General features: G+C 42.8%; 1 protein-coding gene across 3 annotated transcripts in view; it reads right to left on the reverse strand.

The window, feature by feature from the left end:
• Window positions 1–311: 311 nt before the first annotated feature.
• Window positions 312–13,721, reverse strand: part of nlgn4xa (neuroligin 4 X-linked a) — a 95,972-nt gene continuing 82,562 nt past the window's right edge. For all 3 annotated transcript variants that reach the window (XM_074627818.1, XM_074627820.1, XM_074627819.1), the window contains 2 exons: window positions 10,998–11,787; window positions 312–1,896 (listed from right to left, as the gene is read on the reverse strand). In XM_074627818.1, coding sequence (XP_074483919.1) covers window positions 1,002–1,896; window positions 10,998–11,787 — 1,685 coding nt within the window. In that variant the 3' untranslated portion in view covers window positions 312–1,001. The remainder of the gene's footprint in view (window positions 1,897–10,997; window positions 11,788–13,721) is intronic.

Raw genomic sequence — 13,721 nt, forward strand, 5'->3', positions numbered from 1 at the left:
CTAAATAATACATTGCTGGTCACATCGTAAGCTCAGGCAGTGCTGAGATCGCAAGACAGAAAAAAGCCCACAAAGGAAACTATCGGAAGCGTAACAGGATGACGGCAGGTTGATGGGATGAAGTCAGTCCTCATTCTCAGACAGGAGACGTGTCTGAAAATGGAGAGTAAAGCTCTTCCTGAACATGCATGTCTAAAGAGTGGAAACAAAGCAAACGCACGAGACAGTATACTGTGATGTGATGACCTGCAGACGCACGGTGTGCAACTCTCCGAGGATGGGATTGTGTTCGCATTTTGGTCGTTCTGTGAAAAAAAAAATAACGAAACGCGAAATGATGAATGTCGGGATATATTTACACGCATCTAAACAGAAAGCACAAGCTGGAAAAACCCAAAAAATTTCAGCCAAAATAAAAAAAAAACAATAATAGAAGGAGCTCTTTTAATATTCTTTTTTTTTAGATTTTTAAATTTCCACGCACAACTATATACCTTTTTTCTTTCTTTTTTTTTTTTTCCTTTTTTTTTTTACAAAGTATTCATAAATACATTTCAGGCTGGGGTGTAGAATTCTGTGCCCGTCAGGTGTCTGATGCATGAAGGATCATGAAAAGATGTTGCTTTTCAAACAACAGTCGCCACTTCCTGTTGTGTATTTATGGCACAGAAGCGTCCCGCGGAAGCTTCTCTGTCACACTTGAAACTCTTTCATTTCATATTGTACGAATATTAATAGTCATCCCCTGGTTGCCTTTTCTTTTGGTAAAACTCCTCGAAAACCTTCCATGAAGCTTAGCTCCAAGTAGAGTTATTACTATAGTAACATTCACTTTGAATATTTTCATGAGTTCATGATGAATGTATATGTTTTTCAAGAAGGCATGGTAGCAAAATAACATCTGCTAAGTCTGTGCTTCACACAGTCAGCCACTCGTATTTGCCTTGCGAGGTCAGTGGCTGATCCAGAGGGAATCCGGCGCCGTTCCCGTCCCCGTGGAGCTATACCCGTGTGGTGGAGTGGCCGTGGGGCAGGTTGGTACTGTTCTGGCTGCCACCGAAAGTATTGAAGTTGTGCAGAGGCTGCATGCCAGCCAGCGAGTTGGGGATCATGGTGATGGTGCTGGGCGTCATCAGCGGTATGTCGTCGGGCGAGCGGCGCAGGGTGAGAGTGTAGTCGGGCGGGCAAGTGAGGCGCAGCGTGTCGTGGGTCTGCAGCGACTCGCACTCGTGGTGGTGCTCGTGCTCCAGCTGCTGCTGCTTCATCTGCAGCGACATCAGCTCCTCGCTCTGCAGGTGGGCCACGTCGTTGGCGGACGAGGGCGTGTTGGTCGGGGCGGAGTTGCGCTGCGGGGTGGGGACGCGCCGGTTGGACTCATGCCGCCGCTTGTCCTTCTTGTAGTAGAGCGCGGCGAAGGCGAGGATGTTCAGGAAGAGCAGGGAGGCTCCGACTGCGATGGTGACGCTGAGCTCGGTGGAGTAGTCTCTCTTGGTCTCGATCACCACGGTCGACTCGTCGGTTAGGTCGCCGCCCTTGTGCTGGTCGGTGGTTTGTTTGGTGTTGGCGGGTGGCACCCCTGGGTGGCGGGTGGTGGACGGCCAGTTGTTCTTGCCGGGGAACCGCTTGGTGTAAGGGTAAGGGGTGGTGTCCTGCGGAGGTATTTTGGTGGTGGTGGACACGTACTGAAAAAACTCATTGATGTTGTGGAGGTGAGGAACTAGTTCCAACCAGAAAGCGACCTTGGTAGCGCGGTAGTGGTCTCGGACTCGAGGTTTGAGGCCGATGTGGAGGTAGAGCTGATCTTTGGGGTTGTACTTGGTCCAGGCTACCTCCTCGAAACGGTTGGGTTTAGTGTGGATGAACTTTGTGTCCTGTGGAACTGGTTGGTTCGGATCCCTGAAAGAGAAGAGAGAAGAGATGAAGCTCTTTTAATGTAACTGTATGCCGACGATAAAGGGCTGAATCATTAATACGCTCTCCAAAAAACGTTATGACACAGTAAGCATACAGGAAACATACTAATTATTACATCCACCTTCATCACCATTTAAAACATAATGACCATATTTAAAGCAGCGACTCTGCAAATGGACTTTAGATCCACTTAGCACTAATCTGTGACAACTCCAGACGTGTCATTACAACAAAAAGTCAAAGCCTTTTTATTCTATTCTCATCTCCCTCTGCTCAAAGCTAATGTGTTCTCCGAGGTGACTCTGAATTTGAATGCACGAACTGACAACATGTTCCGCGTCCTTTATACACCAATGACACTTTTCCAGGTTTCTGTTTGTCACATTTTCTTAATATTCAATCTCACCCCGGGGGTGGTTTTTTTCTGTAGTTTGGAATATAGTGCCGCCTCTCTGGTGACTTTGTGGGAGTGATTTCATTAACTTTGGAGAGGTGAGGGGGAGTGAAGGCTAGACAACAACCTTGGAGTGTTGGGAGGGGGTATATTTCAACACTCAAGAGGAGGAGGACACATCTTGAATCATGCATTGCATTTTGGGGGCCACCGAGGGAACATTATTGAACGCCTGCCTGTGGAGCGACAGACAGTGAGAACGTCGACACTGGTGCAGTCTATGCATGGGACTATGGGTGTGTTATGGATGTGCACTTCCACCTCCATCTCATTCAAATGAATGCAATATATGGAATGTAAAGTGTTAGTGTGAGAAGGTGTGTGTATGCTAATGTTGTTAATGTTATAATATAAGAAAAGAAGCAACAATTTTGGGGGGATTTTTGCTTAAAAGATGACGACAAACTGTTGGTTTAGAGTCTGTAGTGTGGAAGTGACAAACAAAGTATTCAAAAGGTCAGTAGGAAGACTAAAAAACTCCTTTTTGAATGTGTGGTTGATGGCCACAATGCAATTCACAAAGGAAATAGAGGAACTGTACACAGCTGGGGGGAAAAAGAAAATCAAATTGAGGATGGTGGTAAAACAGCTCCAGGAAGGAACACTCCAGAAAATAACAAATAGCTATTACAGTTTTGGGAACTGCGTGTTTTTTTAAAAGGCAATGACAGTCCACAGTTGCAGTTTGATTGATGGTGCAAGTATTTTATCATTTCCTCTAAGTATAAAAGAGTTATGTATTTTGATTTATTTTATATTAACTGCAAAAACTGACAAACAAAAAACATTATTTTCAGTTTTCTAACTATGTATGTCTAGCTGTGCATCATCAGTGACTAAGCAAATGTGAAGCTGCTCTGCTCAAACATCCCTTAATCTGTTGCTTTCAGGGGGCAGATAGCAGGTCAGTAGTATATGCCAGTATAAGCTCAGCACTGCGTCAGGTTTTCTAGTCATAAATCTGTAATAAACATTGTGTTTTGATTCGAGGTCTATTCAAATGTTGAAAGTCTAGAGTGTATAACATTATGATAGAAGTATATGATGTCCATCCTCATGCTGTATTATGTCTCATAAGTTGTTGCAGCAATTTTTGGGTTGATACCATTTGTTACACAGATTTGGTGCTACATTTAAGCATTTTTAACCATTTGGGAATTGATAGAAATGATCAATAATCCCTCCAAAATACCAAATTGAGACACCAAGACCTAGAGGAACACCATAAAAAAAAGACATGCTGCGATTTGGGATCAAAAACTTTTGACATTTGGAGATTTTTGCACATTTTTCGGCGATTGGATGGCGAGCACTTCTGTTGTGTAAACTGCTCAGACACCCCCTTATTGTCAATCTAGCTAGGAAAGCCATCCATCCTATGAATGCTCTAGGTCTCTAGTTTGTGGCTGTAAAGTTTCATGAAGCTGTGATTATCCTAGAGGTCACCACAGGTCATTTTATACAGTGAGGTCAATGAAATGGCTACCATGGGGACTAACATCATCACACTTGAATACAGTTAGGCTCATTGGATCCACAAGAGTCTCAGCTTTACAGTGATTTACCAGCTTTACCGCAAACTCTAAACTCCCTCCATCATGTCTCTCCCTCTCCTCCTCACTGTGGCCGCCCGGCACAGAGTGATTGGACCAGCCCAGTGTCAATTAAGGAAAAGAAATGGGCCGATTTACCTGTTTTATGGGCCCAAAAAAAAAAAGACATATGTCGGCCCAAAAGGACATCAGCCCACCGGGAAAATGCCCGGTATGCCAGATGGCCAGTCCAGCCCTGGTGATACCCAATTTATGTAATTCAAGACTGTATAGGGACCCCAGTATGCAGAAACCAGTTTTAGAAAAGGGGGAAATAACACATTTATACTGCATTCAAAAAGGTTTTTGGCCCCAAAACTGCATGTGATTATCATAAAGTGGGCATGTCTGTCAAGGGGAGGCTCATGGGTACCCATATCTGGCCTTCTCAGTTTTTCCCTCGCCAAAATTGAGCGTAACTTTGGAGCGTTAGTTAATCTCCTTCCTGACAAGCTAGCATGACATGTTACCAGTGGAGGCCTTAGATCTAGTTCTATATGATACCGGTAGCTTTTTAAACGAGCCTACGACAGCCTCTGAAAGACAGTAATGTCCACCGAGGATAGCTGGCGTCCTGGGGGAGTTGCTTCATGTTTGAGAAGGATTTCAGGCTAAAACGGCAGATTTATATATTGGTTCTTTTTCGGGATAATATCTGGAGTTCACCAATGCATCGAGTCAGAGGAATCAGCTGAGCCCTATAGAGTCTGTTTGGTTGGTTTGACAGGATCTAAACTTGGCACAAACTAGGAGCTTGTCCAAGCAGTAGAGGTCTTTCGGGAGACAAAGCTGACCCAAGAGCTCTGAGACAAAATAATCACAGCTTCTGGAAGGGTTGTTCCACTGATGGTGCAGAACAAAGGAGGGCAGAGAGGGAAGTAAATCTGCAAACACAACAGACCTGCACACACCCGCCATCTGCTCGTGTCTGACTTTTTTTATTTTACCAGTTTAAAGGTTGTTGTTGTTTTTTTGCTTCTCCGATTGCGCTACTGCTTGTTATTATAAAATCTTTTAGTGAAACCAATTATCAAATATTTAATGGTAATTTGATGGTAACCTGGAGTGGATCACTTTGCTCAGCCTTCTTCTAAATTCCAGCATTTACGCAGATATGTCAGCGTGTCAGCTGACTATAATGAGCGGCCGATATTGACCCCGATCACAAGCCCACTGATGCATGTTGCTCCACATTCCTTTACCGGGAGGATTTATGTGGGGCCGCCAACCTGAGCTCTGCAGTGATTATGCACATTTTGCCCTTTTATAGCCATTTTACCAAATAAATCCAGAAACTATTACAAGCTCAGGAGCTAAACTTCCTTTCTGGGTGTTGGAGTTTGCTTTCTACAGAGGACAACATGGACTTTAATTTGCCACATCCTAAACTTCTGTTTTGCGACTGACGCATGTGATTGTATTGTTTCCGTAATTCGTTATGTAAACTAGTCCTGAGCTTAGATAACCGACTCCTTTTTGAAGGTGTTCCAGAATTGCAGGTGCAGAAATAAACTGTTACGGCATAAAAAAAAGAACAGTTTGTTCTCACTTATGTAATCTCCCAACTTTCATCCTCAGGGCGAAAAAAGCAAAAACACAATTTATAAGCATCAGATAGACAACGGTGGAAGAATACTCACATCCTTTACTTAGGTAAAAGTACTAATACATACCGTGAAAATACACGTAAAAGTGCTGCATTCAAAATCTTACTAAAAGTATTCAAGTATTATCAGAAAAATGTTCCCTGTCAGTGTTTTCCTATTCTATCAGATTTTTCTGGATTGCTATTTTCACTGACTTTTCTTAGAGTGTGGTTGAAAGTCCTTCCGCCCACCCTGAACGGACTCTCTATGCTAGTACGTATGCTATTAATACTTCATAAGTTTGTCCAACCATCGTATAACGCCGATAGTGGGTTTACATTGGAGTTATTCGAAAGCCCAGTTCGTCACATATACTATTGCTAAAGGGCGTCTCCGTGCGTCGGTTTCTGACACCGAGTGGCGCCGACCAAACGGCGGTATTTGACGAGTTGGGAGTGAGAACGCGTTGACGTATCTCTAAAAAAGTCAACTTTTCATAGTTTCAGGAAAAACGTCCCCATTTTCAGCGTTGTGACGATGCATTTTCCAGTTGCAACACATGAAGGAACACTTCATCCTTCAGTTCATCACAAACATTCGACACCAACAAAGAGCTGTCGGATAAATGTAGTCGAGTAGAAGTATAAAGTAATATGGAAATACTCAAGTAAAGTACCTCAAATTTGTACTTAAGTACTGCAGATTAGGATACATCACATAAACAAAACGTAAATGACAGAAATGTTGCACTATTGTCACATTTTATTTGTCTATTTGCCAAGGTAACAACTACTATTAAAGGTAGGGCGAACACATTGGTCCTGAATGTACACAGCTCCAACCTGTTCCTCCTGTCATTAAAAAAGGCTGGAGTCGGCCATAATGCACCGTCTGCCCTCCAACTGGTGGCTACATATGGAGCTATACATAAGGCTGCTAGCATGTGTCGTCTCAGCGTTAACATATGCTGGAACAATATGCTGCTACTCTGCCACTGAATTTGCTCAGAAAAGAAAAGAAAAAAAAGCCAACGCTCGGGGCCTTCCTTGCTCGTTGAACTGCAAAAAGACATGTTTTGCTTGCATATGTTTCCATTAAGCATCCAATCTGTTGATAATGGCAGTGACTCTTGTCAGAGGTTGAGATACTAAATCTGGCCTGCTCGCAGTCTGACAGGTGTATGAAAACAGAGAATTCATAGTCGTAATACGTGTCAGCAGAGTGGTGGAGCAGATGCTTTCATGTACTCGGATGAGCTGTAATATATTCAGTGATGCCGTTTACTGTCTGCCACCGGAGCAGCTTTACATGTTTGTGAAAGTATTGCATAACTTTTTTTTCCCAATTATGAACATACATGTTTTTCACTCTTAGCTTCATCAATTAATTTTTTTTTCATTTACTGAGTAATATTTTAGTCTATAAAATGACAAATACAATGCGTGCAGCCAATATTTGGTATTGTTGCATGATAAATTATTTAATGTTATAAACCATTAATTAATTATGAACCTCTTTTTGTCTTCTCTCAGTACCAGGTGAAAGTGTATTTTGTCCAAACAATGTTTGTTTGGCAATGATTTCAATATTTTAGTTACAAAATCAACGCACGAGAAATTGTAGTTTTACTTCATAATATTTTTGACCGTATTTATATTGATACTTGACTTTGGATTCTTTTCTGTTATCTTATTTACATTTTTTATTGATCTTATTTGTATTATCTACTTGATCATATTTCGTTATTATAATAAAAGTACTCCATTTGGAGTCAAAATTAAACAATTTAGTTCTTTTTTTATTGATTTTATACTGTGCACAATGGTAGAATGTGATGATGCACAGGGTAAATGTCATGGCCAAAGGCTCCACTGTGTGCACATAGCCTCCTGTAGAGGATATCAGTCGTATTTTAGAGCCAGATTCCCTTTCAAGAGGTAGAAACACCATTTGGCACACTTTGGGTATCCACGTGTGCCAAATGGAGAGTCCTCCTGGTCCTATCCTCACTAAAACCTTTGTAGAATTGATGTGCTTTGTGTTGTTTATATCTGCTTTGGCACAGTTGTAGTCGAGGAGTTGCTGAATTAATTCAGTGGCATCTCTGTGCATGGCATCACTGCTATAATGGTGTTATCCATGGTGTAATCTAGAAAACGGGATAAAAAATGTTTCCTATATTTCATCACAATTTACTCAGGCGTAGTAACAGTCACAATGTTACTGACACTGGGGATGAATTCTCTGAGGTCTTACCTATCCATAGAGACCAATATCATGCATATAGACCTGGTAGTTGTGGAGCTACTCTTGATTTATTTTAGGGATGTCTGTCTAGGAGAACCTCACCTTCCAGCACCCTAGGACTGTAGGGGTTAAAAACCCAAATGTATAAAAACCCCTACCCTGAGTTTATAACGCAGACTTTATGTAATACATGTGTAGTCTTCAAGCCCAAAATAGCCCTCAGTGTGTAGTAACCAGACGGGGTGACATACACTGTGGTTGTGGAGACACAGCAGACGCCGACGTTGACCGTAAACCGCTGAGTGCAGCATTGGGTAACGCTGTGCTTCCCACAGTGCTGCTGGTGGTCAGAGGTAACCAGCCATGAGCAGCTACTGACGGGGTTTCTGTGTCGAGGAGTCTGGCGGTGCTGCGACAGTCACTAGAAAATACAGTTATGTTCCTTCTGAGAGAGTCTCTGTATGTGTCTTTTGACAGTACACAGTCGTGCTGGTTATTGTGGTTAACGCTACTGTCCGTGAGCTCTAAATATAGCAGAGTTATCAGCAGGCCCGTATGTTGTGATCTCTTGCTCATATATAGGCACAAAGCTGGGGTGGCGTTCAGCCAGTTTTATACTTGGCGCTGTCACAGTTACGGGAGTCAACGTAAGAAATGTACCTCAGAGTCTTGCCTATTGCAGTATATCACAGCTGAGGAGATAATTCTGCTCAAGTCCACTATGAAATCCACAACACGTACTAGCTTGTTTTGAGAAGAAACATTTTTTTGTACTTATAAGATGTTGTTGGATAAAGTCCTCACAGTATGGTATACAGTACAGTATAAAGATGTCACTTTACACTGCAGTGAAAGACTGGCTTCAGCGGACTTTTATTTTGAAGGCCGAGTGTGCCATCGTGACAATGTTCCCTCTAAAACATCTAATCGTTATGAACTCCCCTGCGGCCAACTGTCACCCCATACAATCAATGATGTTCAATCACCGATCAGTTCGGATCAATCACCAGCCAGGGTCAGTCTACACTCTGAAGTACACAGTAAGTATATTTTTTAAGTGCTTTGGGGGCCTTTTGTGTGTTATTTCGGGGTGCAATGAGTTAGAATAGTAACTTCATTCAATATGTTTCATATCTAAACATCATAATAAATCTATAGCTGTTTAGGGCCTGTTAGTGGTGTTTTTTTCCCCATGAACTAGAGTGTATTTCACCAGCGTTTCTGACCACGAGTAGCCGTGACTTGGCTGTGTGATGCAACCATGTCACGGCAGGTGTATTGGACCCAAAGGGAGCTCAGTGTCGAGTGTGAAGTTGTTTTGTACGAGCGGCTCCTCCAGAAAGCTGCAAAGCAGCAGCGCCGCAGGCCGAGCATTCAGCCCCTTCTGAACGGGCGTGTTTTCAGACACCAACCTGCCAGGATGCACGACGGGACACTTTGAGCGAGCGGTGGGGAGATCTGTGGGGGAGATTTTGTTGAAAAGCGGCCACTTTCACTCACTGCTTTATTGGAAGTACACTCGAAAAGAAGCAAGAGAAAAGAGCCTTTCCAAAAATGTGTATAAGGCAGCCAAACCCCCCCCCACCTCCCGATCAGGCATCACCTGGATGGAAGCCAAACAGAGAGCGAGGGGAGTGAACGCTGCAGCCTATGAAGCTGATCAAGACTTTATTTATTCAACTTAAAGTGAATTTTCAGTTTGACTGGGCTGCAAACACCCTGATACCTAATCTCAAGGTGCGCGGAAACATAAAACGTGATTCAAATATAAACAGAGAGCAAATCCTCTCATCAAATCCAGCATAGCGCAGCACCGGGGGAGGATCGGGCTTGTTTTATTAACCTCCGCTTGATCTCTTTGACTCATCAGTTAATTATTAATACACTAATCATAACCAAATCTCCTGTCGAAACCCCCGCTCCACGTCTATCTTTGGAGTATCAGATAGTAGATGTTAACGGTCATTTTAATTGTGTATGATGAAGGTCAGTCCACTAGCCTGGTGGGAGGACGTGTGGATTCAGTCACAATGGTTAATAAATGGTTACCTCATTCATTATTTTGTAACAGTTTCTAGAGTGAAATGTAGTTTTGTGTTGTTTTTATCCATTGTTTTATTTTAATTAGTACTTATTTTGTTCTGTAATTGGTTGACGAGGAAGAGAGAGCCGTCATTTCCATGAGTTTATGGATGAATGCATTGGAACCTTGAACCCTTGCATGTCAACAGCAATTACTTTTGATATTAAAGAAACATCAAATCTAGGGCTTTGTCGATTGATTGATGGATTTAATCGCAAATTAATTGCACATTTCTTATCGGTTCAAAATGTACTTTAAAGGGAGATTAGTCAAGTATTTAATCTTCTTATCAACATGGGAGTGGACAAATATGCTGCTTTATGCAAATGTATGTATATATTTATTATTGTAAATCAATTAACAACACAAAACAATGACAAATATTGTCCAGAAACCCTCACAGGTACTGCATTTAGAATAATAACAACAGCTGTCAGTGTGCTGACTTGACTATGACTTGCCCCAAACTGAATGTGATTATCATAAAGTCTGTAAAGGGGAGACTCGTGGGTACCCATAGAACCCATTTTCATTCACATATCTGGAGGTCAGAGGTCAAGGGACCCCTTTGAAAATGGCCACCACAGTTTTTCCTCGCCAAAATGTAGCGCGGATTTGTAGCATTATTTAGCCTCTATCCCGACAAGCCAGTATGACATGGTTGGGACCAATGGATTCATTAGGTTTTCTAGTTTAATATGATACAAGTATCTTCACTCTAGCTGTAAGAGCCCACTACTTCCTCTGAAAACGCAAGTTGAGTTAATGCGTTAAAGAAATTAGTGGTGTTAAAACAATCTTGCGTTATTAGCGTGTTAACTTTGACAGCCCTAATCAAGACGTGATCATGATGAAGCAAGGTCTGATAGAATAAAGGAAGCTTTTACATGATTTCTAAGCAGTTTGTGGATGTTTTCTCTGAATGCACAGAGTAAAGAGTGTGTTTTACTCCGTTTGGCTGAGTGATGACTCTAGGAAGAAGGGGTGCAATTTCAGATACAGAAGTGAATGCTAAGTATCTCATATACTGCAGGAATAAATTCTCATACGAATGATGGTATAACATGAATAAAAATGCAATAAAAACCCAAAGAACAAGGACAAAGGACGGCAGCACTCACCCTGTTTTAGCAAAGTTTGTCCAGTAGGTCATGACGACAGCACTCAGCATCACGTCATTTTTGGAGAAGTTGCAGTTGAAGAGATCCGTTGGGCCGATCATGGGGATTCCAAACACGTACGGCACTTCGTCGCCGTGGGCCGAGTCGGCCCAGCTGGGCTTCATGTCGCTCTGACAGTGGTGGTAGAAAGCGTAGAAGTAGGTGGGGGAGCCATACTGGGCGTGGAGGTCAGCTGTGGCCACTGCTGGTGCCACCCACTGGTGGTCAGTGAACAGAGCCACCAGGGTCTTGCGCCGGGTCTCTGGGTTCTCCTTGTCCGCCCAGTCCGTGTACATGAATTTGATGGTCTCGCGCAGAGTGTCCTTGCCCTCCGGGTAGCCATAGAGATGGTCCACAAAGTCCGACACAGCAAAGTCAAAGTCATTGGCGGACACCCCGTCCTCGCTGTCCACGATGCCATCTACGAACTTAAACCCCTCGCCCTGATTGACCCCCAGCATGATGTCGTAGTTGAGGAACTCCCCTTGCTCCATTAGGATCTGGGGGTCATCCGGGATGACGTCGCCATCGATCACAGGCCCGAAGGCGATGTGGTACTTTGCAGGCGTGATGTACTGCTCGATCAGCTCCTTGTAGTTCTTGTTCTGCAGGCACTCCACCAGGTCGATGGTGTCTAGCATGTTGCAGCCCACCTTCTCAGCCAGGGCTCGCGTGTACTTGGCAGGCTGGTAGTTGACTGCCCAGCTGGACAGCGCTGTGCCACTCTGGATGATGGCTTTCTGGAACAGATCTGAGATGGAAGCTCGTATTAATTAATTAATTAACAAAACAGCATGGAAACATACATCATTTACAGTTTTTATTCTTAAAAGATCATTATCTCAGCCTCTAAAGGGCTGTATCTGTGTTTGATTGACAGTTAAGCCCTGGCAGGCTGAGCCCCTGCAGGGGAACAGAGAGACAATGCAAACAAACTTACGTAATGACCACACCAGCATCTAAAATGACAAAATTGCCACTTGCAGGTACGTTTTGAAGCTATTTAATGTGTTATAGCTGACTATCTAATTAGTGATCTATCCTGCAAACTGATGTCAGCAGTGCCCTTTTCACTGGTGGATGTCTGAGGCTCTTGTGTGTCTCAGCAGCTGTCTGGCTGCTTTGCAGTGTGATTGCCTAGCTGGTAACATTACTGCTTTATGCAAATACAGTTTAGAATTTAATGATTTAGTTTGGCTATATGAAAACAAACTAACCAGTTAAATTTTGCTATTTGGCATATATACCAGTTAATACTGTTCCATCAGATCAGATTGGTCCCTACTTTGGTAGTCATCATTTTTTCTTTGTTTTATACCGTATTAATAAATAGTTCATTCTAAAAATATCACTGAGAGAAACCCAGTCAAACAAAGATCTCTTCTTGTCATGCCAGCATAAAAACATTTCAAGGCAAATAAAAGGATGATTCAGTATACTGACATTACATCTTCGTGTCCCTAATGAACAACCCTGAACATAAAAGATATTTGCTGTGTATATTATATAACAACGATAACACCTAAGGCAGTTTTCACATCCTGGATGATTGGTAGCACAGCTTCACCGACTGCCAATCAGCAAGTAGGCCACAATACACCAGGAACACTGGAGTTATGTGTGTTTTATTGTTCTATTTATACTCTATGCAAACACACAGTGGTGGTGACTCAACCAGGCCGACTTGAAAAGTATGTTTTGAGCACACAGCAGACATTTCCCACAAGGCCTGGTTAGCAGTGTACGAGCTTTTACTGCTGCTGCTGCCGTTAGTCAGTCAGAGAATAACTTCAGAACTATGCATGCAGAGTGACTGAGTTATGATCTTGGTATGCTGAGCCGGTCTTCATGGCAGCTTAACAACAGCAGAGCTCCGATATACAGGAGCAAATGCAAAAAAAGCAGCATCACCACGAATGCTTGGCGAGGCATGGCGTGTTTGTCGACTCTCTCAGCCCTGATTGTTGACCATCGGTACATGAGGACTTTTATCTAAATGTAAAGTAAGACATTTGTATTCCCTCAAGTACAGGATGGAGAAAAATGAAACAGACCTAATAACTGCAACACAAGACAAAAAGGGCAAATAGAAAGTCTCCCTCTTTCTGATTGTCTGAGGTAAACCCGATGGACTTCTACCAGCAAGATAAAAAAGATTTTTGTGGGAAGGTGCATTTTTCACAAACCCTGTATTTGTTGTGCACGGAAAAGAAAATGGCCTGAGAACAACAGCAGCACTTTTTGAGATCAAATCCTCCAAATCTTCTTTTTCTTTCCTGACAGATGGGTTCAGGCGATTGTCCTCGCTGTATTAGTTGCACGGAACTATTCATTTGTGAAAGCCAGATAAAGAATTTAAAATGTCCATAATACACATAAATAAAGATGCAAACACGGTATGATAATTCACAATCCATCCTCCACCCTCTGATGCTTTCAGACTGAGGGCAGAATGCACACTTGAATGAACCCATGCTCCGGTTGTTGTCTCTGCATGCGGTGATCAAATATGATGCCGTGAGTAATCTGATGACAGGCTATTTTAATAACTGATGCTACTGAGCGATTCAGTGCATTCTGCTTGTACTAAAGTGATGTTTTCTTTGTGTTTTGCTTCTGGTGACTATGGGGCGTTCACTCTTTCAGTTAAACCAACCAGATTTTTGCCACGATCTCCGTGAGCCA

The sequence above is a fragment of the Sebastes fasciatus genome, chromosome 24 (assembly GCF_043250625.1).
Source record: "Sebastes fasciatus isolate fSebFas1 chromosome 24, fSebFas1.pri, whole genome shotgun sequence".
Taxonomy (NCBI): domain Eukaryota; kingdom Metazoa; phylum Chordata; class Actinopteri; order Perciformes; family Sebastidae; genus Sebastes; species Sebastes fasciatus.